This window comes from Rattus rattus, chromosome 8, assembly GCF_011064425.1.
Source record: "Rattus rattus isolate New Zealand chromosome 8, Rrattus_CSIRO_v1, whole genome shotgun sequence".
NCBI classification, from domain to species: domain Eukaryota; kingdom Metazoa; phylum Chordata; class Mammalia; order Rodentia; family Muridae; genus Rattus; species Rattus rattus.
Window position 1 is genome coordinate 56,657,696 of NC_046161.1, and position 23,791 is coordinate 56,681,486.

Consider the following 23,791-nt stretch of genomic DNA (forward strand, 5'->3'; position numbering starts at 1 on the left):
CAGCAATGGGAGGGAAGAATGAGACTCAGAGGGTTGGGGGCTGTGTGTACACAGGACTCTGCAGCCAGCCACAGGGCCCAGGCCTGGATTTCTCCATTGGTCTGTCTCCTGCTAAAGTCATGAAGACTAGGGGTAACGGGGCTGGCAAGGTGGAAGCCAGGACCTGTTACAGTAAATTTAGAAAGTCATACATCTGGGGAAGGGATTCCGTTCCATTTTCTGCAACAGGTCCACCATCTTCCCTTGACCTCACAGGAAACCAACATGGTGTGGCTGCGAGGAAAATAAGAGGACCCCACGGTCATATTCCCTGTCCTTCAGCCGTGTCCAATGTACTAGTGTTGGAATAAGGCTGGGTTAGTCTCCTAAGCCATTTGCACAGCCGGCTTACTAATTGCATTCTCTCTGTGTGTCCTGGGTGGCTTGGGTGGAGCAGAGGTATGGGAGGCCTGGATTGCAGAGGGTGGTGAGGCCTGTGTCTTGCGGTGGAGCTTGGGTGATAGACAGGAGGAAAGAATGTGGTTAATGACTCAGATTGCAGCCTCCTCTGGCATCGGAACTACCAGAGGAGCATCTGAGGGACTTCCCAAGCTCTTCCCCAACTGCTGAATCTGTCTCTGTGCGATACCCCAATGCATGTGTTTTTAAAGGTCTGGGGGGATGCGAAGGCACTGAAACAGGATGCAGATCTTCACAGCAGATAGGAAGAAACAGGCTAAGGGGGGGTAAAGGAAGCAGAACTAAAGGATGGTCCAGGCTGTAATGTGCTGGGTTGCAAGGACCCACTTCCCGGCCTGTGTCTCTCCACCTCCACACAGTCTTCAAGTGCTCCTCCCACTTTCTGCTCATCACACCTGGGTCTGTGTACCCGAGAGGCTGCGCTACCAGAGTATGGCCAAGAGTGGACCTAGTGAGATGGCTTAGTTGCTGAAGTGCCTGCTGTGTGAGCATGAGGACCCAGGTCCCCAGAGCCCATGTAAAAGCTGTGCATGGTAGCGTATATCTATAATACCAGTATTAGGGGTATGGCAGAAACCAGGATTCCTGATCTCGCTGGCTGACTGGCTTGGCCCAGGCAGAGAGCTCCAGGTTCAGTGAAAGACCCTTCTTCAGAAAATTCGATGGAGAGCCATGAGGAAGACATCAGGTGTTGATCTGCACCGTGCACAGGAGTCTACTCCTCCTGGATTCAGTGGAAGGAGGAGACCCTCTGCATCTGCCCAGGTGGCATACAGGATGTGAGGGCGTGGTCTGTCCCCAGTGGATTCCATGCCCATTGGGCCTTGTGGGAGGGTGTGCTGGTTGCTCTCCCCACTTCACCTGCTCAGTGCTTCTTGGTACCCTTGCAGGGATCATACGGAGGTCATGCAGAGTCTGTTGTGACTCCCCCACTGCTGAAACAGGACAGTTCCCTGGTGTCAGGTCCTTTTCAGCCTCTGCCCAACCGTCTGTGAGAAGCAGCCCCATCCAAGCCCCATCCACGCGCTGGACTAGGAGCTGGCCTTCGTCACTGCGTGTCTCCCCTTGGCGTAGGGATGGACATTGCCTGGGATAGCGGACTATGAAGTGCTAGCCTCCCTCGCTAGCTCTTAGAGGCTTGGGAAGCTTCTGCAGAGGCTGGCCTGCAGCCATAGCAAGCAGCTTCACTTCTCTCACACCACCTAGTTTGTGGCTCTGTTACAGACATGCTCTATATGTCTGCCGGTGTATCTGTTCTTCTGGGGGTGAGTCTGGGGTGGTTTCTGGAGCAACACTCTGGGCTGCCGAGTAGGATGTGGTGGCAGGAGCCCGATTGGCTTGAAGGCTGTCCTAAGCCACAAGGGTACTGGGTTCAGGGCACGTTTGTTCTCTGGGAGCATTCAGGAACTTTCTGTCTACTCTAGTAGCCTGCGTGGTCACTGATAATGGCACAAGACATGTTTACATCTGCCTCTGAGCTTGACCAGTGGCTGTAGACCCTGACCAGGTCAGAGCCTGTCTGAGGGGGTGGGGTGCCCATTGCACCGGAACACAGATTTGTATCCTCTGAATGCATTAGCTCCCTGAGAGTTAATCGGCATGGACGGTAAGCAGCCCTTAGCTGCAGGATATTTGATATTAACCAGTTTTATGCAGCTTACTCGGCATTTCCCAGGTGGCAAACAGCAGTGCAGGCCTGGAATCCCATCCCCCAGGCTGACCCCCAGCTTCGGCTGTTTCCACGCTTTCTTTCCCACACACAGAGATTGGATACCTGCTGTATAGGGTTTGTTGCAGGCTGTCTGGATGTGACAGTAAGCAGACAAGCACATCGCATGTCCTGAGCACACAGCCTCCATTCATGGACAGTCCGTTAATAAACCACAGCAAAGGCCCCACTAAGTGCCATGAAAACAAAGCTGTGGTTCAGGGAAGGCTTTGTGGAGGAGGTGACATTTTCATGGACAGCATAAGAACACTCTGAGATCCCAGGAGAGTAAGATGTGAATTCACACGCCTGTGACACCAGAGGATATGGCAAGACTGAGATCGGGGTGGACTAGAAAGAGTTCCAGGCTAACTCGGGCACCTTAGTGATATCCTGTTGATTAAAAAGTAGAACAGAGAGCAGGGCTGTAGCTCTGCGGCAGAGTGCTTTCCCAGCATGCACAGAACCCTGGTTCAGTCCGCAGCACTACACAAGACCAGGTTTGGTGATGTGTTCCATCACTCGAGGCAGGAACATTCAAGGAGGGAGGGGGAGGAGAAAAAGAACGGGATGGACCAACACGGATGGGGTGACCTAAACGAGCTGATACAATTGTGGGGAATGATGTTGGGGCTGGCCAGTACTCCGTGCACTGCAGCCCTAGGCAGGACCTTGCCATGGTGGAATGTCTTCTTATTCTCTTGAGGCTCAGACCTTGAATCATCTGAACTTTGAAATGCATTGTTTTAGATTTATTAACTTACGTTTGTGAGTACACTGTCTTCAGACACACCAGAAGAGGGCATCAGATCCCATCGCAGATGGTTGTGAGCCACCATGTGGTTGCTGGGAATTGAACTCAGGACCTCTGGAAGAGCAGTCAGTGCTCTTACCTGCTGAGCCATCTCTCCAGCCCCTGAAATACTTGTGCTAATTTACCTTTTCAGCTGTGACTGGGTGTGTTGGAGGGAATGGACTCTGACCACATCAGCCACCCTTCCAGGCAAGACTGCTTTTAAGTTGGTCTTCTCTTTTCTCGATAGAGAATGCCATCCATTTTGGTAACCACTGGCCTACCTGTCTCTCTCCCTCTCCCTGTCTCTTTTGTTTTTGTTTTATGGGTTTGTTGTTGTTGTTTGTTTGTTTTTTTTTTTCTTTTTTTTGGGGGGTGGGGGTGGGGGAACAGTTTCTTTCTGTGTCTCCTTGACTGTCTGTCCTGGAACTCATTCTATATAAACAGCTGGCCTTGAACCAACAACAGGACTCAAGTGCTGAGATTAGAGGCACATCCCACCACGCCTGCCTGGCTCTACCCTGGTCTTTGCGAGGCTACAGTGGATCTGAATGACACCCATTACTGCTTTGATTCTGCCTAGATCGTTCCTGTCTTTACACTGGTGGGTGGAGGTCCGGGTGATTTGAGGTGGGCGAGTCTACGTGTTGATGCAGGGTTCCTCATGCCCCCTACACTAGTATTTGTGGGAGAGAACTTGATCAACTTGTTGAATGGACCACCCTGGGCCACTGAATTTTACCCAGAGAGAGCTTCTGGCTCCAGGGAAGCTTCCTGCTGCTAACACCGCTTCCTAATACTCTGCTGCTGAGCTAGGAAGGCACTAGGCTTGCTTCTACCCTGTGAGGGAAAGTAATGTCTTTTAAAATTGTGTTTTGTTTGCCTGTTACTTTTCCACGCCTGTGTGCCACGTACCTTATTTAAAGGACAGGACTACTACGAAGTATTTAAGATTCTGACTATGTAACGGGTGAGGGGATGAGGCTAGAAAGTTTGAGTGGGTGGCTTGGTCCAGGTCCAGGTCCAGGCTACTGAGGAGCTGTGCACGCAGTCTGGAACCTTAGCTTTGACCTGCAGCTTCCAACCACTATGGTGATTACCCGGAGGTTCTCTAGTTCGTCTGTCTGTCGTCTGTCCGTCTGTCCCCCCCCCCTTCATCTCTGCCTCACTGTGAACTTTGGCGCTCTCAGGGTGTGCCAGGGTCTTGGGGAAGGTTCTTTCCCTTCGTGACTCTGACATGCCTAATGCAGTAAGGTTTACGCTCACAGACGAGAAACATACCCAGAGATCTTGACCCATGTCTGGAAAGTAGGAAGAGATGCATAGTTTTCCAATACAAGTAGGCTAAAGTGTAGGTAGGAGCCTACGGCCTGCCTCTGCAAACAGGAGCAGGGATGGGGATCAGCCGGCAGCCTCTTTAGCAAAGCAGAGTAGCAGTGAATCGGCATGGCAACTGCATAAGCAGAGGCAACTGCATAAGCAGAGCGCCTCCCTACCCGTTGGGCTAAGCCCTCTCCTGGGATAAGAGGAGGCTTACTTGACCTTTACTAAGTGCCCAGGGTGAGTTTGGGGAGGTGCTTGTTGTTAGGTACCTAGTAAACATTACCTTTTGGATCTGTTAGGACATCCCGAGGTGTGGGTTGGCCCACTTGTTTTTGAGATAGGAAGACTGGCCCAGAGAGGTCAGATTGGCAAACCAGACCTCGCTTTTGTGTTGTAATGGCCTCTTTTTTGCATGCCCCTTGGCTCAGGAGGCTAGGACACCATTTCCACTGTCACCCTGTGTCCTGTGGTAGTCTCCATATTGAGCGAGCTCTAGCATTTGAGGGATAAATGGAGGCTAAGTAACCACCTATTCAGAAAGGGTGATGAAGCCCTTAGATTTGTAAGACTCTGGACTGTGACCCTACAATCAGGGGGGATTCCATCTAAGTTCTTAAACCTAAGCCAGTGGATATTCCAGGTTATTACAGCTAAAGATCGGAAGCTACCCCAAACACCCTTACCCCCAAAGTCAGTGTTATAGGTTAGCTGGAGAGTAAAGGCAAGAAAAGTAAGATTCCAAAGTTCTGAACACACCCTGGAGATAGATAGGTGGAGTAGTCACTGGGGCCAGCAGGGAGACTGGTGGTGCATTTGCTGAATTTTCTTATAGTCTGATTCTGAAACCAGGATGAGGAGTGTATTTCTAGTTGTTCTCCTCCTCCTCCTCCTCCTCCTCCTCCTCCTCCTCCTCCCCCTCCTCCTCCCCTCCTCCTCCCCCTCCTCCTCCGTCATCACCATCATCCTGGACTTGGGCATTCTATTGTAGACGACAGCTTCTTAGTCCAATGGGGACACTCTGGCCATGTGCTTCTCTGACTCTCAGGAAGTTTGAGGAAGGCTGAGATGCCACCACAGCAAGGAGCCGCCTCTGGGGTGTCAGCCCTGGTCCCATCCCTGGAGTTTTCCCCCCCGAACACTGCCACGGTGTAACTCAGTCGGCCGCTTTCCCAGCTGAGTGACGAAGGATCCAGTAGACAGTTCTAGAGGATTCTTGATTCCATATAGTGGGGAAGTCAAGTCTCAGGTTATCTACCTAGGTGATTTTTGATGCCTTTCTCATCAGCACGTGTTTACTGAGGGCTAATCACGAGGAGGAGTGGGGGTCTGGGGTGGACGGTACTCTTCTCTGGGTGCAGCATCTTGCTTGGTGAGGAACATGCTTGTGAAATGTATCGCAGCGATGCCAAGCCCAGCTCAGCCTCCCAAGTGCCTTCTACCCAGCCTCTGGCCTACTTCCATGGATTACTCGGCAGGGAGAGATCTTCCTCCCATTCTAGTGGTGAACTCCGAGTTGGTGAAGTCTTGACCAAAGTTCTGGGCTGAGGTTTTAGCTCAGTTTGTAGAGTTTGCCTAGCACTGCCGAAGCCTTGGGTTCATCTCCATCCAGCACAGCTGAAACCGGATACACACCCGACTTCCTGGATCTTGGATGGTAGAGGGAAGTGGCTCAGAAGCTGTAGATCTTCTTCAATTGCAATAGAGAGACTTTATGACCACCAGGCCTACGTGAGACCTTATCTCTAAACAACAAACAAACAGAATATGTCTAGATTCTTAGGCGGAAAAGTCTAGAGCCAAACCAGCCTGACTCCATCTTGTTTGTCCCTGTGCTGATGATCAAAGCAGCATTAACAGGATGTCCCCCATCGTGTGGCGGAGGCCTACTTAGCCCTCAGTAAAGTCCTTTTGCTCATGTGCCACGGAGCAACTGTAAAGGTCAGAGGTCAGCTTGTCTGAGTCAGTTCTCTCCTTCCCCTTGTGGGGCCAAGGGATTGAACTCAGTTCATCGGGCTGACAGAAGGACTTTTTACCCACCGAGCCATCTCTCCAGTCCTCCCACCAACTCTTCTACAGACACCTAGCGTCTTGGCCACATCTGTCCCTTCAGTTGTGAGAGCCCTCTCCGCTCAGATACTCTTAGGTTTAAGTATGTGCAGAAGTCCAGCCTTGGGAAGCCTTCGCTGGCCAGCCCTTCAGTGCTGTCCCCCGTCACTGTTGATTTTCTCTGTTCCCCTTTGAGCATCAACTGTGTATTACACAACCACTGGCTTAGGATCTGACCCCCCACTAGAAGGCTAGCACACATTGGTTGTCTGCCATGCTGTTCCTGACTACCTAGCCTGGTGCCTGGTATACGGGGCCTGTGGTCTAAGCAGGTAAGTGGACCACAGCACATGCTTAGCAGGGTTTCATAAGATGTCATTCATCCGTGTACCGGGTGCTCAGCACAGTGTGGATGCAAAGCTCTTCCTAGAGATGGCTGCTTGGGGTTTTGATTAGCGTGGGTCTCCTGCCTTCCTGCCTAAACATCCCTCGTCCATTCAGTTGTCCACCACCCCCGTTCTCACATGCCTTCCCACCCTGGTTGTCTTCTTGCTCGTCTGGTCTTGTAGGAGCAGCAGGGGTGTGGGACACTGCCACCAAGTAGTCTTGGGTTTCCCCCACTAGTCCTAAAAGTTTCTGTTACATTTTCTGGGCAGTTGTGTGCTCAGACATGGGTGTCCTAGTGTGCATGTGGAGGTCAGAGGACAACTTGCAGGAGCTGGGTCTTTCCACACACAGGCTTCAAAAGTCAAACTCAGGTCATTAGGCTTGGTGACAAGCACCTTCAGCCACTGCGCCCCCCACCCCCACCCCTACCCCCACCCCCACCCTTGGTACCAGAGCTAGAACATAAGGCATGTTAGTACCTGCTAGGCAAGCCCTCTGTGCTGCTTAGCTTTGTGTGGGGGCCTGCCGTGACTGAGGGGGTGGGGTGCTCTCACAGAGACTGATACAGCACTACCACCTGTTCCCAGCCAACTAGCCCCTCCGGGACTCTCCCGGTCCTAAAAGTTGTAACATTTTGTTCTTTAGCATTTTAAGGTTAGAGCAGTTGCTAGGCAGTGGTGGCAGGGCCTTTAATCCCAGCCCTCAGCAGGCAGAGGCAGGCGGATGGATCTCTGTGATTTCAAGGCCAGCCTGCTCCAGAGCGAGTTCCAGGACAGCCAGTGCTGTACAGAGAAACCTTGTCTTGACAAGAAAACAAAACAAAATTAAAACAGCTATAGACCCGTGAACAACAGCTAACTCAATCTGTATTCTATTTTTAAAATAATTAAGTATAGGTCAGGTTCCGCTAGCAAGACCAGGCGGAGAGAACGTCACTCTGGAGCTAAGCCAAACCTGCGGTGCCTGGTTTGGCTTAGTTTCCCCTTCCTCCTCTTCCTTCCCCCTCTCTCTCCCCCTCCTCCTTCCCACTTAGTGCCCTCCCCTTCCTCCTCCTTTTGCCCCTTCTCCCTGTCCTCCTCCCCCTCCTCCTCCACCAGGAGTTTTACATAAGTATTTGTCCACTTTAGGCAAGTTGAGTGCGTCTTGTTAGGCTAAGGGAGAAAAAGCTGATTAACTCAGTTCTTATGCATAACCGTGGCTAATTGGTGTGGTTCTTCTGCATGGCTGCTGCCCAAATCATCCATTCCCTGTTGGAGCTTGGGTGCCTGGACTTCAGCACCAGGACTGGCTCAGCTCCTGTGATTGAAGAGGCTGCTTATCAGGTCTGGTGGAGGTAGCTGAAGCCAAGGGCAGAAGTTCTCCTCTGAGGCTGACTTCTTGTGTATTTCCTTGCCTTTTGGGGTATGTAAGGCCTGGCAGAGGTGGCCCAGCTCGAGTCTGGGTACTCCCTCCCCATTCCTTTTATTTGCTCCTGTTTCCTGCTGCTTCAAGGACTTCCCCCTGAATATCTGAGCCCTGGGCTGAGAGGACAGGGGACAGCCCAAGGTTTCCATCACGGACTAACTCTCATCTTTGTGTATGTAATGGTTGGTTCCCAACTCATTATGCAGCTGAGGACAGCTTTGGCCTCTTGGTTCTCCTGCAACTACCTGCTGAGAGCTGGGACCACAGGCACTTCACTAGGCGTGGTTTATTTGGTGCTGGAGGTCAAACCAGGGATGTCCTGTCCTGTGAGTCTGAATGCTCTGTGCCGTTTGAGATGGGTCGTGGGGGTCTGGGATGGTCGAAATCCTTGAATGTCAGTCCATGGGTCTCTGAACAGTGAAACTGGGGAAGCGATCTCACTTGTATGGTGCAGTCAACATCTCAAGGTAGAAACCCCAGGGAGTGTGCCGGTCCGGCTTTCCTTCCAGGCAGCCGTGAGTCCACTAGTGGTCACAGTATCATTAGGTCTAAATCTCCCATCTGATTTCAGCAGCTAGTCACTGGCATCCCACAGCCCAACCGTGGCCTAGTGTGGTGTTTTGCCTCAGAAATCGGGGGGGGGGGAGTCAGCCATCTAGAAGCTTCTCTAGAAAGATTGCTCACCTACAGCCTGAGTGGCTTGTTCCCATGTGACTACTCAGTGAGCACACACTGATGCCAGCCCCTCCACACAGGGTACCTGGGAAGGGGGACTGAGTCCTTAGACCTGTGTGTGCAGCTCTCAGAGGGCTTCAGTGGACAGGAGCAGGCACCTGGGAATGGCAGGGTAGGGGAGGCAGTGTTTGGGGGATAATGGTCCACTATGTAGCTAACATCACTGGATCAGTGGCCCCAGCCCAACCTTTCTGAATCCAGCTTTTCTGCTGCGCAGGCATAGTGCTACAGCTCCTTCGAAGGAGCGAGCGTGTCAACCCCTGTAGGTTTGCCAGGAATTAGTGTTGGTAAGCGGGGCGTGGGGCCTTGTTAGTGGAGGTGGTTCCTGCCCATTCCCCCTACCTCAGTAGGGGCTTGGCTGCCATTGGGTGCTTGCTCTCTGAGATGACTGACACCCACATTTGGAACCTCATAACCTGGGCCTCTGGGGACTAATTTCATAATCTCGGTGTGCAGAAAGAGCCTGGCTGATCAGTTTCTCCATTTTTCCTTATTACCAGAACAGTCTTGTACCTTTGCATGCTGAATCTTGAGCTCTTCCATGTCTGAGGTCCCTGTGCCTCTTTTCTGGAGCCCTGCCTGAGGGCCTAGCTGCCGGGAGTTCAAAGTACACGGACATGGAATTTTAGGATCTCATCTCTTTATTCCAGTCACACTGGCCAGTGTGTAGCCTGGGGGATGGGGCAGAAGCCCAGAGTGGGGCAGCAATTTCTACCAGGGCACACAGCAAATTCAGAGATACAGCAGGGCAGAAGCCAAGTGCAGAGACTGCCTGGTAGCCTCTGTTGCATTGTGTGTGAGTGCTTTTTGACTAACCGGCCCTTTTCTGGCTACCTAGACTAGTGCTCTGCCTCTTACTGTATGCTGGCCCCCACAGGAAGACCGGAAGGGAACAACTGTTAAGAGAATGGAGCCTGCTAGATTTGGCCATCACCTCTGGCCTCCCATGCCTCTCTTTCCATCCCATCTCTTTCACCCCTGTGCCCTCCTCTGACAGCTAGTCAGACGCCACAGCTGCTTTCTAGGCTGTTTCCTGCTTCTTTGGTAACTTTCTGTTGCCTGAAAGTCAAGCGGGAGCAGAGCAGGGCTAGCAGGAAAAGGAGGCTTAAAAAGGAGGAATGCTTGCTTGGGGAAGGAGTTCGGCTCAGCAGTTAACAGCACTTGCTGCTTTTGTAGAAGACTCCGGTTCGGTTCCCAGAATCTACCTGTGGCTCACTTGCGTTTGTAACACGAGTTTCAAAATTTCTGGCAACTCTTCTGGCCCTTGCGAGCAAGCACACAGTGCACAGGTGTGCGAGCAAAGCACTCATAACACATTTTTTAATCTTTAAAAAACCGAAGATAAGAGAGACGAAAAAGGCTTGGGGGGGGGGGTAGAAGCTAGGTGGTATCCTTTTGAGCAAGCCTGGCTAGCACCTGGCGTTTCCAGTGAGTGGAAGCGTCCCTAGCACCGACTACTCTTGCGGGGAAGCAAAGGCGAAGTCACCCGACTGAGCTGGGAGGAGCGGGGAGGAGCCCGCTACAAGAGCGAGTCACTGGGCTGGCGGTCTGGTGCAGTCGCAGCCTGCCCTGACGGCTGGACCTATGAGCCAGCCTGATCTTCCTCGGCCCGCCCTCCTGCCTCCAAGTAATGAGGATGGCGTCACCGCTGCCCGCGCCACGTGCTCCCCGCCGCCTGCCTGCCGAGCTGCTTTGTACGCAGCAGCAAAAATCCGAGGCCCAGGGAGGCTTTCAAAACTTGGGGAGGGTTTTGTTTGTTTTTTAAAGCGAAGAAGGACCTTGCCCCTAGTTAAGACTACGCAAGATGCTGAGAGGCGTGGAGACCCCAAGCCCTGGCCGCCACGAGGCTGCAGGAACTCGGGAGCTTGGTGCATGGGCTGTGGGTTCTCTTATTTTCGGGAATGGGGGTGGGGGGCTGATTCTGACCTAGGACAGAAGGCGTTGTGTGGCAGAAAAGAAAAAAATGACCCAGCTCAGAGCCCAGTCCCCCTGCACCTGGGTCCTCTGCTGAACTATCAATCTCTGCGGCCCACTTCCTCCCTGACCGTGGGCCATATTTTAAAAATTTAAGTAATAAGAAGGCAGGGGAGATGGCTCAGCAGTTATGAACACTTGCAGCTCCTGCAGAGGACCTGAATTCTGTTCTCAGGACTCACATCCAGCTCCTCATGGCCCCCTGTAATTCCTCCGAGAGTGCCTCTGCAGGCTCCCCTACACAAGTGGCATTCTCTCACAGAGACACAGAAATAAAACTTTAAGATTTAAAAAAAAAACTATAGATGAGATCCTAAGTGTGGTGTTTGTTTTCACTGGGTATGTGTGCTCTGAGTGGGTTTTGTTTGCTTTCCGTTTTATTTGTATTAATGTGGATGTGTAATTAACATGTACGCAAGTGCCTGGGGAGACTAGAGAGAATGGGGCATCGAATCCACTCTCCTCCCCAGCTGGAGTTACAGGCAGTTGTGAGCCTCTGACCCGGAGCTGGGTCCCAAACTCAGGCCCTCAGAGCCGCAAGTGCTGTTGCCTGCTGAGCCATATCTCCAGCTCCTAAAATGTATTCCTTGCGTCGGGTTATGGTTGGAAAACGCTGACCTCTAATCCCTAAGATCCCTGTAACTTTCAAAATATCCAACCCGCCCTCCACCCCAGGAGCCGTGTCCCTTCCCTCACGGAACCTGATCGAGTTGTAGGTTTCACCACACGGGTTGGTCAGAAGATTTTACCGTTAAAAACAAACGCAAGTGTATACACATCCTTTATCTCTGCCTCAGACCTCGGTGACTCACACAATTTGGCCTTCTAGCTGGGAATGGGATCTGCAGCAGGGGATGGCCCATTTAAAAGCTGACCTAGTTAAAACCCAGGAGCACCAAAAAACACTGGGTCAATTTGATTTTGAGTCTTCTGTTCGAAGCCTGGAAGCTGGAGCCTAAATTGGTCAGGGACTGACAAGGTTGAAACTGAAGCTACACGGATTTATCCAATTCTCGTTCAGTAAAGGAAGCAGAAATTATGGCTGGAGGTTGGCGTAGAAAACCAGGTGTAGAGGTTGAGCCTAGAGCGTTTGTGTTGAACACACTCTACAGCTCCGGAGCAGGATGGGAGGCTTGGGGTGTTGGACTAGAAGCCCACAGCAGGAAACCTTGGAGGACTGGGGGGGGACTGGTTAGGAGCTGTTGTTCCCATAGAACATCTTTACCGTGGATACCATAGTAGAGCCAGTGGGTGAAGGGGGTGATGGGTAACTTTTTTTTTTCTTTCAAGCTTGCAAAATTCTAGGCTGGACTCCTTATTGTTAATCTGGCCCTAGATCGTTGGCACTAGAATTCCGAGAGGAAACTGGAGGCCGGGAGAAGTGTGGCTTCCACTCTTCTCACTGCAGTGATCCCAACCATAAAGTTATTTTCGTTGCTACTTCATAACTGTAATTTTGCTACAATATCTGTTTTCTGATGGTCTTAGGCAGATCCTGTGAAAGGGCCGTTCAACCCCAGAGAGGTGGAGACCGGCAGGTGGGCTAGAGCGAGGACTTGGACCAGAGCCACGTCTGTCTGACTAGAGTCAGCCTTCTGAGTTGCCATAGAAGTTCTGAAAAAGTAAGGGGCGGCTCTCAGAGTGTCCTTCCCCCCTGGGTCATTATTATTATTATTATTATTATTATTATTATTATTATTATTATTGTTATTTAGAAGGCTGTCGTAGACCCAAGCTGTCCATTTTAACCAGAGCCAGCATCACAGCCATGTGACCTACACACATAGTTAGCTGTCACTGTCGTAGAATTCTGTGTGAGGCTTTGTTTTGTATTTTGAGACAAGAGTTTCACGTAGCCCAGGCTGGTCTCAAACTCACAGTGTAGCTGAGGATGGTATTGAACTTGTAATTCTTCTTCCTCTACCCAGTTTATGTAATATTAGGGGATCAAACAGGAGACTTAATGTATCCTAGGCAAGCATTCTATCTACCAGTTCAACGCTCTAGGTAAATTTGGAGCAAGGGACCCATCGTTTCATTTTGCACTGGGCTGTAGTTACGTAGCCATTCCTGACTGGGACAGCACCCCTCCTTGGTCTTTCTGGGTACCTTTTATCTCTCCTCAGTGGACTGTTGGCTGTTTACCAGCTAACTGTGGATTCTCAGCATGCCACCATCTCTCTCTCTCTCTCTCTCTCTCTCTCTCTCTCTCTCTCTCACACACACACACACACACACACACACACACACACACCCCATCTTGGTTCACCATGGAGTCTGTGACCCTTCAGCCAACCACAAGGCAGAAGTGTCCTGTGTAGAGAATTGGGGCCGTGTGTGCCGAGTGCTGCGACAGTTTGGCAGGGTGGCAGCTGATCCAGGCTGGTGCCTGACTGGCAGGCACACCCAGAGCTGTTGCATGAAAGGTAGAGCATGTGTATTGATTCCACCTGCCACAGTGCGCTGTTAATGCTTGGTGCGTCAAGGCTGTCGTCACCCGTCGCCCCCCCTCACCTCCCTTGTATTCCTAGTACTTATATTGTGTCTGTCCCAGTAAGAGGGACATTTGCTAAGCAGTGCTGTCCTGTGCATTCCCTCTAGGCTGATTATGGGGAAGGACAGTCTCTGACCTCTAGGAGGATCAGATGCTTAATACACGATTAAATGATTCATGCCGCCTCCGGGCTCCATACCCAGCCTTGGGTTCTTAGAGCCAGCTACAGGGATGGCTTCCTGGGAGGGAGGTCTTGAATTAGATTAGGGTGTGAGGGTAGGAGATGGGGGAGGCTAGTAGGTCACACTTAGAAATTTGAATGCTCTCCCTGACACTAACCGGCCGGGAGTGTTTCAGAAGCTAGAGTTTGCAGTTTATATATAGGTTAGGCTCATGTCGACATCCTTTTCCTAAGGAGATGGAATCTTGGACTCCAGAGAACAGAGATGGTATCCTGCAACCCAGATTAGGGGGTCTTGCATCCAGGGTGAGGTCGGTCACCAGTAGCCCAGGCTATCGCATAACCACATCCTTCCCTGAGATCACTGCCTTCAAGACAAACACGTCTGAAGTAACTCCGTGGCCATGGCCAGGGCTTCAGTGTTAGAAGAAAGGTCACATCTGAGAAATGTGTGAGGACCAGACTTGGTGGTTTTGAAACAAACAAGTCTTGTGCTGAGTGAATGTGTTTGTGTCTCTCATGAAGTTCACCTTTCACTGGTGAGAAGTGAAGACAGACCCAAGCCTGGGGTGGGGGTCGGGGTAAGGTTTGTTTAGAGAACAGGAGAGCCAGGCCAGGCTGACTTCTTATGAATGTGTGGTGCCTCCCTGCTGCCTGCAGGATGTGAATGCCAGCCTCCTCCTGGGTGTGACCTCTGGGGCAATGAAGATCGCCCCGTGCCTGGGGCTGGATGATCCTGTGGAGCAGAGTAGTCCTGGTCTCTGGGGCCAGAGAGTAACTAAACGCGCTGGGATATTGTCGTTTTAAGGGCTGGTGCAACCGGGAGGGAGTCTAAACCCAAAGTACAGATTTTCAGTTTAATTTTAACTTGTAGTTCGCTCTGCTCACACTCAGGACTTGGCAAGGGAAGTGGGTCTTTATTTTCTTTTTCTTTTCTTTTTCTTTTTTTTTTAAGCACAGCACTCCTTGGATACAAAAGGGATGTTCTCACATGGAAGGGCTAGAGAAGAGGCTGCCAAGGGCGGAGGAAGTGGGTTAGAAATGATAACAGTAGCAGGGAGAGTCCCCTCAGTCACAGGCCTTGGGAAGGGGGTGTGGGTGGAGGGAAGACAGGCAGGCAGAAGACTCACACGGGGGAAGATGGCTAGTTTTCGCTTTGTCCAGTTTGAGCCACTTCTCAGCCTGCGAGGGTTGAGCTTTCTACACAATACTGAGACCTTCGGGTCTATGCCCGGGCCCCTCCTAAACTGTGCAGGACACCCTTAACTCCCTGTCAGGAAGGAGATGGAGAAAAGCAAAGGAGATAGGGTGGGGGGATGGGGGGTGAGGAAGGCCACCCGAGACTTTCCCAGACGGAGAGGAGACAGCCCCTACTCTTCAGGGCCTCACACCCCACTGGAGGAGTCAGAGCCCCTGAGCCAGGCCAGAATGAGCTTTGCACCTTGGTGACTGAAGAGGTGGATGTGCCCCCGCAAGCTGGTGAAACAGGAAAGGGCTGGAGGGAAGCCTTTACAGCCATCGGGGCCTATGGAGTTGAGTGATATCTGGTCAGGCACTGTCCCGGTACCTTGAGGTGTCAGAAGTGCTTCAGGGAACCAGCGCTGGACACCTCGCTTAGGCAGTCACCTGCTGGACCTGAATTTCAGGCTGAATATTTCTTTCTCTTACTCATTTCTTGAGACAAGTTCTTGTATAATCCAAGTGGGCTTCAAACCTGGCTGTGTGGCCAAATGGTGACCTTGAACATAGTTTGTGTGTTGCTGGGGATCAGAACCAGACACTACCGACTGAGCCATGTCTTCACGCCCACACAGGTGTTTCTGAATGTGGCTGTACACGGAGGGACTCCCCCTCCCTCCATGGTGTAGCTAGGGTATGTGTAATATTTAAAATGTGTCTGTTGTCGGGGAGGCTAGTCAGTGTGTGTGTGTGTGTGTGTGTGTGTGTGTGTGTGTGTGTGTGTAAACTGTAGCTGTGATGGCTTACCTATTGTCCCTGACAGGAGGGGCTCCCAGTTTGGGTGTGGTGCTGGGAGGTGGTGAGTACTGGAGTACTGGCCTGGTCCACTGTGGAAATGCAAGGCAGCCTGTTCTGCTAGCAGGAGTTGGGAGGTGCCGTGCCCCCCACCCCCACCCCCGAGCATCCCCCATAGAGGCAACAAGAAATTCCCTTGATGGTCCATCATTACTTTCTTCATCCCAGGTCCCCTTACAACACTTGCTAATGGCATTAAGGGGAGAGGCTGTTACCACTCTAGGAAAACCACAAATGTCTGCAGCCTCTGAGGATATACGGGGATCTGCTGTTGGAAACAGGGATTCCCTGGAAAACCAGTTAAGGAAAAAGACTGGAGCACAGGAGTCCAACACCTCATACTGTGTCCCTTGGCCCCACAGCCACTCCCTCCATTTGCTTGCTGCCCACAGCGAGGCCTCCTCTCTACAGTTTTCTTGCCTGAGGGGGAAGGGTTCCAAGGTTTTGTTCTTACAGTCTAACCAGTGAGTGGCTTGACCTGGACCCGTGGCCTCTTAGATCCATCAAGAAGATGGAGCACGGCCAGGGCAGAGGCTTAGAGCTTGTGATTCAGGGAGGAAGGTGGTGTTCCGGGCTTTCTTCCCTTCAGGTAGAACTGTGAATCCCTGCTAGACTGTCCTGCCTGGAGTGCTCACTGTATCCACAGGAAAGAAGGAGGCAGGGCTCTGAGACCCAGGTACTCCACAGTCTCTGCCCTGACCATTAGCTTGGAGTGAACCCTGTTGTACCTCTTCCCTGCAAAGTGGCTGACTACAAGCAGTCGCTGGAAGACCAGAGGAATCTTCAGCAAGGTCCTCTTAGAGGAGAAGTGCAGCCATGGGTGGGGACTGGTTCGTGGGATCTTTATGCAGCGTGGTGGGGGAGGAGGGCAGTGGCAACCCTGTGAGCCACGTGGGCCTGTGGTGAATCCCATAGATTGAGGGTGCAGCATAGCCAGTATTTTCAATGCTTGCCAGAGGCTGCAGGGTGCAAGCTGGTTCTGAGGCAGAGTCCTGGGGTGCAGGGGTGCGCTGGGACAAGTGCCATTGGGAGGGGTCAGCCTTCTCTTTTTAGACTCAGCCAGTCCTGGTGCCACAGATCTCTAATCCTAACTCAGAAGCAAGTCAAGAGGGTTACAAATTGCAGACCTTTTAAAGCTATGAACAAGGGAAGTCCGGGTCTAACTTAGGCAATTCAGAGAAAGCCTGTGTCAAAATAAAAAGGGATAGAAAAAAAAATAAAACATGAAATAAAGGGAGCAGGTGTTTGCTCAGCATACATGAGCCCCTCTGCTCAACCCTCTGTTCCTTACCACAGGAAGGGTTCCTGGTATCACCAAGAGACTGGGTTCCCCAAGCACCTGGCTTGCCTTGGGGTACCTTGGTCTGCCTGCCAATCCCTTCGGCTGTTTGTGACTTCCCTGAGACCCACTGGCTTTCCCCTGGCCTATCATTCTGCAGTGAATTCGGTTTAGAACCTCCTCACCAGAGTGACTTTCACTGTCTCTTTCCGCTCTGTCAGAAACAGAGTCGCACCTTCCACCCCCACCCTCCCTGCCCTTGGAGAGGGAGTGGGTAGGGACCCTCGCATTTCAGTGTGGGCTGTCTTAGGCATGCAGGTTTTCTCCTCTTCCACGAGGCAGGGGCCAAGGAAAACATCCATGAACCATGTGGTCCAGTAACTGTGCCTTGTGTCTCTGTGTACTTAAGATTAAAATAACACCAAATGTTCAGGGCCACATGAGACTTGTGGCTCTGTTCTTGGACAGCACCAAATATTTTCTTTCTGGTGGGACCATCTCCTGGACAGTACTGTCTAGGCACAAGGACTTTGAAGAGGGTTCTCCGATATGGGCAGGCTGAGGCCAGAGGAAGGAGGAGAGCAAGCATTAGTATGTTCTGGGTAATCCATGAGTACTTGGGGGGCGGGAAGCAAGTGGGGTGCTGAGTGTGAGAAGTGAGTAGTCTGCCTCCAGTGGGTGTCTGGCCAGGACATTTGTAGGCAGGGATAGAGGTGTGCATATCCAATGTTCTGTCTGGGTCTTGCTAATGGTGGGATGACGGGGAGAGGTTGATCGTCCTTTGCTCTGAGGCAGAGCTGATCTGGATAAAGCAATTGATAGCCGTTGGGAGTTGGAGCATCTCTTTGACCCCTTCTCTCAGTCCGCTCACGCCACTCTTCCCTTTCTAGGTGAAAGAGCTGGTCCTGGATAACTGTCGGTCAATTGAAGGCAAAATCGAAGGCCTCACGGATGAGTTTGAAGAACTGGAATTCCTAAGTACAATCAACGTAGGCCTCACCTCCATTTCCAACTTACCAAAGTTAAACAAACTCAAGAAGGTAAACAGCCTGGGAGGCTGGGGTGGGGGAGGCTTTGTGCTCCAGGGAGCATAATTAAGGCAAGGCCAGGTGCTTGCTCCAACTTGCTAGCACGTTCTCTGGGGAGAGTGGCCCTGAGCCCGGTGTTAAACGCACTTTCCCTTCCTGCCTCACACAGCTTGAATTAAGCGAAAACAGAATCTCAGGGGACCTGGAAGTATTGGCAGAGAAATGTCCGAACCTTAAGCATCTAAATTTAAGTGGCAACAAAATAAAAGATCTCAGCACAATAGAGCCGCTGGTGAGTCCCTGGGGTCCTCCCCTTTCCTCAGGGGTGGTTGGGAGCCCAACTTTCACAGTTACATTTATTTATCACTGTTTTTCTTCGACTCTCATCCGGTGCTGTGAGCTAGTTGGGCACTGCTTCTGCTTAGTCCATGGAGAATTCAGTTGGACCAAGGTCACCCGGCCAGAATGGGCACCCAGTGTGGGGCAGGGAGTGGAGCCTGGTCTGGTGTGTGCCCTTCAGCCTGGGTTGTGCTGTCTGGGCTCACAGCCTGACTGGCTTGCCACCCTTTGAGAAGAGAGGAGCAAACCTAGATGTAAGCTGACTCTGGAGGTAGATCGGTCATCCTTTCTCCCCAGGCTTAGGCTAGTGGGTTAGGGCTTAGTGCTGACACACAAGGCTGCTGGAGTGTGAGGCTGTGCCTGGTGGGAGCCCAGTGCAGACCTTCATTTGCATATGGAGAGAAGAGTGTCTCTATTGGTGACCAGTGCCCTAGTGACAGGATGGAGGACACTTCTGGCTTTTGCTTTACTCATTTTCCAGTTAGAAAGGGAAATTTTAGTCAGAATGACAATCTCTGCCACCACGTCCTAGGCGCAGTATCCTTTTGGTTTTTAAGGAAACAGCCTGAAAATGTGACAAAAAGAATCCTTTGGAACTAGAGAAAAGTCACAAAGCTTGACTTGAGGAAGGACAGGGGACACGGCAGAGGAGGCTGGGCAAGTCCACAGAGTACCCATCAGTCTCTGAGCAGCCTGAAGTCCTGGTGTCAGGTGGTCCTAACAGCAAGTTGACATTGCTGCTTCAAGCTCAGACGTCACCTGTCTGTCTGTCTTGCTAATAAAACACACTGACCACAGATGACCACAGAAAGTTCTTTCCAGGTCTCCCACTGACCTACGCCAAGGCAGGGCTGATTTTTTTTTCCTGCCTGGAAGCCCTGGCATCATCACTTTGTTCCAAAGAGAAACCTCTTCAGAGTTCTGACTCACATGTGTTGGGAGTGTGTAGACAGCTGAATCTAAAGTCTTCCTGAGGCAGTGTGGCAGGGTCACCACTGGGGAGCAGGCACGCACACGTTCCCACTTCTCTGCACGCAGGTCACATACGTTTCTGTGGCTTCCCATCCTGGTTATTGATATGATGTCCTCTGTCCTCCCAGATGCTGGGCCACCTCCCTGCTGCCTTTGGCCCCGCCACTAAGAATCGCCTGGGTCTATGTATAAAAGTGGTAGAGAATCAAGACTTTCTCTGAGGGACCTACTCTTCCTAGTTTGACCTGGTCCCCATGGCAACAGGGACCCGGTATGGGATGGGTCTTTGAATGAGGTGGGAGGTCAGGATTCAGCTGCATTTCTTTGCTAGCTGGGTGCCTCCTTGCTTTCTGGGCCTCCATTTTCTTACCTATCCAACATGATAGCATTGGCCAGGACTGGTCTGACCTCAGTGGGTAAAACACTTGCTGTGCAGACATGAGGATATGAGTTCAAATCCTCAGAGCCCAAGTCACAGCTGGGAATGGCAATGAACCCCTGGACCCCCCGGGTGCTAGAATGTTGTCCTCATGTGGGTCCCAGGGGCTGGGCCAGCAGTCTAATCAAAAAGATGAGTTCCAGATTCAGTGAGAGACTCTGTCACTGCATATATACATGCATATGTAATACATACATGCATGTGTGTAAAACAATAAAGATAACCAGAGTCGACCTAACTTCTACTAGTGAGTGTGCGTGCACACTTGTACACACGCGCACACCATGTACACATGCACAAGGGCATACCTGGCTTCCTTCTCTCAGAGTTCTTGGGCTGTCTGTGGTGCCTTCCTAGGGTGTTTCCCCTTCCTTCCCCTTTTCCGTGGTCCACCCTCACTGTTGACTACCTTTCTCCACTTGCAGAAGAAGTTAGAGAATCTCAAGAGCCTAGACCTGTTTAACTGTGAGGTGACCAACCTGAATGCCTACCGAGAAAACGTGTTCAAGCTCCTGCCCCAGGTCATGTACCTCGATGGCTATGACAGAGACAACAAGGAGGCCCCTGACTCTGATGTTGAGGGCTACGTTGAGGATGACGACGAGGAAGATGAGGATGGTAGGTGGCAATGGGGATCCTGGATACAGGAGCTTTCTCTGGACAAGTTGGCAAACCATAGAGGGAAATGGACCTGGTGGCCTCAAGTCCCCAAAGGAAGGACACTGTGTATATCTCTATAGTGTAACCCCAGGCTTGGGAGGAGAAGAGGTCAGTTGTGGGGATGGGCTCCCCAGGACCTTTTCTCCTGCTGGGAGTCCAGGGTCTTCTGCTGGAGAGGCTGTGGCACCCCCTGGTGGTTGCAGTGTGCAGGATCACTGGCCAGCATTGGGCCCTTCAAAAGCCAAGGGAAGTTGGGGGCTATAGTCAATGTCAGATCCCTTGGGAAGGAAGGGGAGGCTAAGGGCTCCTCCTCCCTGCCCCATCCCGTTGTCTCTGCAGGTTCCTTGCAGTGGGCACCCTGCGGCTCTACTGTGGGGCTTTATAGCCCAAGCAAAGCTAAGCACTCAGACAGTGCCAGGCAGTGCAAACATAAGATTCTATTGTCCTTGTTGGTCTGGGGTCTTCTATGAGATGGTCATATATGTTCATATATTGTCAGCCTTGGTGGAGATCCTTTCCCCAATAGATTGTAAGTGTCCCCCCTGTTGGACACAGTGAAGTTCTGTGATATGTGGCAGAGCTCTGTGGTACAGCCCCGGGCCAGCTTCAAGCCCCTGCTCCCCTACACAGACCACTTGTGGCCTTGAACAAGGCATTTCTCTGAAGAGGGATTAATTGATTTAGCCTCTTTGCTTCCCTGGGGCCCCAGAGCTTCTTGCTCAAACCTCTGTGTCTCTGTGGCCTTACCCGTAGCATCTTCCACGTATCTGACTTTGAAAGAAGGCTTATAACACGAGTCACTTCTCGTGCGTTTGGCCATGTGAACACCACCTCTGTGCGTTAGAGCAGTCTGGTTCTGAGCTTTGGTGGGGGTGGGGCAGACATGGACCCTCAGTCATCTCAGTCCATGTTGCCTTCTTGCCACCCACCCCCCACAGAGGAGGAGTACGATGAATACGCCCAGCTAGTGGAAGATGAAGAGGAAGAGGATGAGGAGGAAGAAGGGGAGGAAGAGGACGTGAGTGGAGAGGAAGAGGTAAGGAGGAGGGGCTGGGCATTTGTGTAGTCTCACCTCTGACCTGACAGGCGTCTGCCTCATTATCAGTCACAGCCACCCAGGAAGGAGCCATAATGGTTTATTTCCTGCCCACTGTCGGGGAAGGGAAAGGGAAAAGGAAAGGGATCTATTTCCAAAACTTTTATGGTACAGACTTTGCTGCACAGGCATCAGCTGATGTTCTGGGGAAGTTGTTTCAGAGTAGTAAGGAGGAGGCTGGAAGCAGGGGCTCAGCGTGCTTTGGGTGGGGCCTGTCTTTGGATGTCAGGGGACAACTTTTGGGAGTCAGTTCTGTTCTTTTGCTGATTTCTGGGGATTGGACTCAGACCGCTAGACTTGGCAGCAAGCACCCTCCCCTCGCTGAGCCCTCTTGCCAGCCCCCTACCTTTGGGGGTTTTTTTTGTTTGTTTGTTTGTTTGTTTGTTTGTTTTTTGAGACAGGGTTTCTCTGTATAGCTCTGGCTATCCTAGAACTCCCTTTGTAGACCAGGCTGGCTTCAATCTCAGAGATCCACCGGCCTCTGCCTCCTGAGTGTTGGGATCAAAAGTGTGCATCACCACTCCCGGCTCCTGCTTATTTTCATAATAGCCCCATTCTAGCCCTGACTTGTGTGTGTTTGGACAGATTTCTGGCTTTTTGGGTTTCTTGTCATCTGTGAGGTAGTGACCATGTCACCTCTCTCACTGGGTTACTGAGAGTATGGCGAGGGGTATGGCAGCCATGAGTCTCAGGTGTCCACCCACACCTTCCTTGTTCCATGTTGGGATTTGAGTTTGGGTCTCGGGGTCTCTCAAAGCAGGGTAATTTTCCATGAGTTGTTTAGAATACAGAATCTGTTCTTGCCACTAGTAACTGGTACACCAGGAAAGGTTTGCAGTGCACACTCGTGAACAGGTGCCTTCGGGCACACGTGCACACAGGCCATAGTCCCTCCTTCTCTCCTGGTTTTCCACCTCTTTGCTTGGTAGTGCACAAGTCCACCTGCCACACACCACCTAAGCAGGTTTCGGGCCTGCCTACCCCAGGGCTCAGGAGGGTGCATGCCAGCAGAAAAGCCAGGTTCCCATCTGTTCCTGCAGTTTCTCTGTCTTCTGGGTTCAGTTCACAGCCCCACCTTTAAGGGATACTTGCAGGAGGGAACCTCTTTCCCTCGTACAGCTCCTGCCTGCTGTCATTAGAGCCCCACGTGTAGATTTTGTTCTAATTTTCTGTAATCTCATTGACCATCTGCCCTTACACACACACACACACACACACACAGTCTTAGCAAACAGACCAGGAAGAGAACTATTCAGTGATATAAAAGCAAATTTACTTCAACCGTTCTTAGAAACAGTGAGCTGCCACGTGCCATAGAAACCATAGAAACCAGGCCTTCAGGTCCAGAGAGGCTACCAGCATGGAACCCTGGGAAAGACCCAGAACAAGGAGCCTAGAATGGGAGGATGACTTCACAGGACTGGCTGAATCCCAAGCACATTGGATGTGAGGTCCTCAAGGGCCCTTGAGTCTATCTGCTGCACCCCCACGCCTTCAGCTGCCTAGGCTTGGTTGAGGGGAGGGCCCAGGAAGGACAGCCAGGCTTGTCCACTTGATTCTTCGTTTGCTGAAACTGGGGTCTTTCCCTTGAAGCTAAAACCATATTGAGGACAGATGCAAGAAAGGATGGCCTACTTTCAATGACAGGGCATCTGCCTAGGGAGCCTGGTCTCCTAAGGGCCTGCGCACTGTTGCCTTTGTTCTAGGGACTGCACATCCAGTGTTTCTAACACAGGGCAGTCCAAAACGACCCCACACCCAAGGTAACCACCAATATCTTACTTGATGTGGGAAATGTCTCAGGGCACATGTTGAAAGTCTTCCGACTCAGATCATTCCTTATACAAAACAGTAAGAAGCCCTACTGTGTGTTCACCCTGTGCTGTAGGCCTCATTGTGATGGGATGCAAGGCCTCCCTAGGCAGGGACATCTCTCTAACTCGTGTGTGTGTGTGTGTGTGTGGTGTATGAACTACCGTGTGTACACATGCTTGTGTGTGTGTGCATGCAGCACGTGTGGAGGCCAGAAGTCAGTGTCAGTTGTGTTTCTCAGTCACTCCCCACCTTATCTCTTGAGCCAAGATCTCTTGTTGAACCTGGAACTCACTGATTGGCTAAACTGGCTACTGGTGAGCTCCTGTCTGTCTCCAAGGTGCTGGGATACACCTGTGTGCTGCTGGGCCCCGCCCCTACGTACTTGCCGGGGTGGAGCTTGGATCGATGGAACTGGGGAGCTGCCTCCCTAGACCCAGCAGGGGCACTTCTAATACCCTGCTGTCTGTCTTTGCCCCTAGGAGGATGAAGAAGGTTACAACGACGGGGAAGTGGATGATGAGGAAGATGAAGAAGATGCTGCTGGTATGTCAGCCTTCTTGCTCTCTCCTGGTGGCAGCCTGACCCCCTTGACTCTAGCATTGCCTTGGGCTTTAAGGGCCAAACA

General features: G+C 51.6%; 1 protein-coding gene across 2 annotated transcripts in view; it reads left to right on the top strand.

Annotated features, from left to right (window-relative positions):
• Anp32a (acidic nuclear phosphoprotein 32 family member A) overlaps positions 1-23,791 on the top strand; it is a 37,188-nt gene that overhangs the window by 12,059 nt on the left and 1,338 nt on the right. For both annotated transcript variants that reach the window (XM_032909465.1, XM_032909464.1), the window contains exons 2-6: positions 17,708-17,857; positions 18,015-18,137; positions 20,021-20,213; positions 21,194-21,291; positions 23,646-23,709. In XM_032909465.1, the coding sequence (XP_032765356.1) occupies positions 17,708-17,857; positions 18,015-18,137; positions 20,021-20,213; positions 21,194-21,291; positions 23,646-23,709 (628 nt within the window). The remainder of the gene's footprint in view (positions 1-17,707; positions 17,858-18,014; positions 18,138-20,020; positions 20,214-21,193; positions 21,292-23,645; positions 23,710-23,791) is intronic.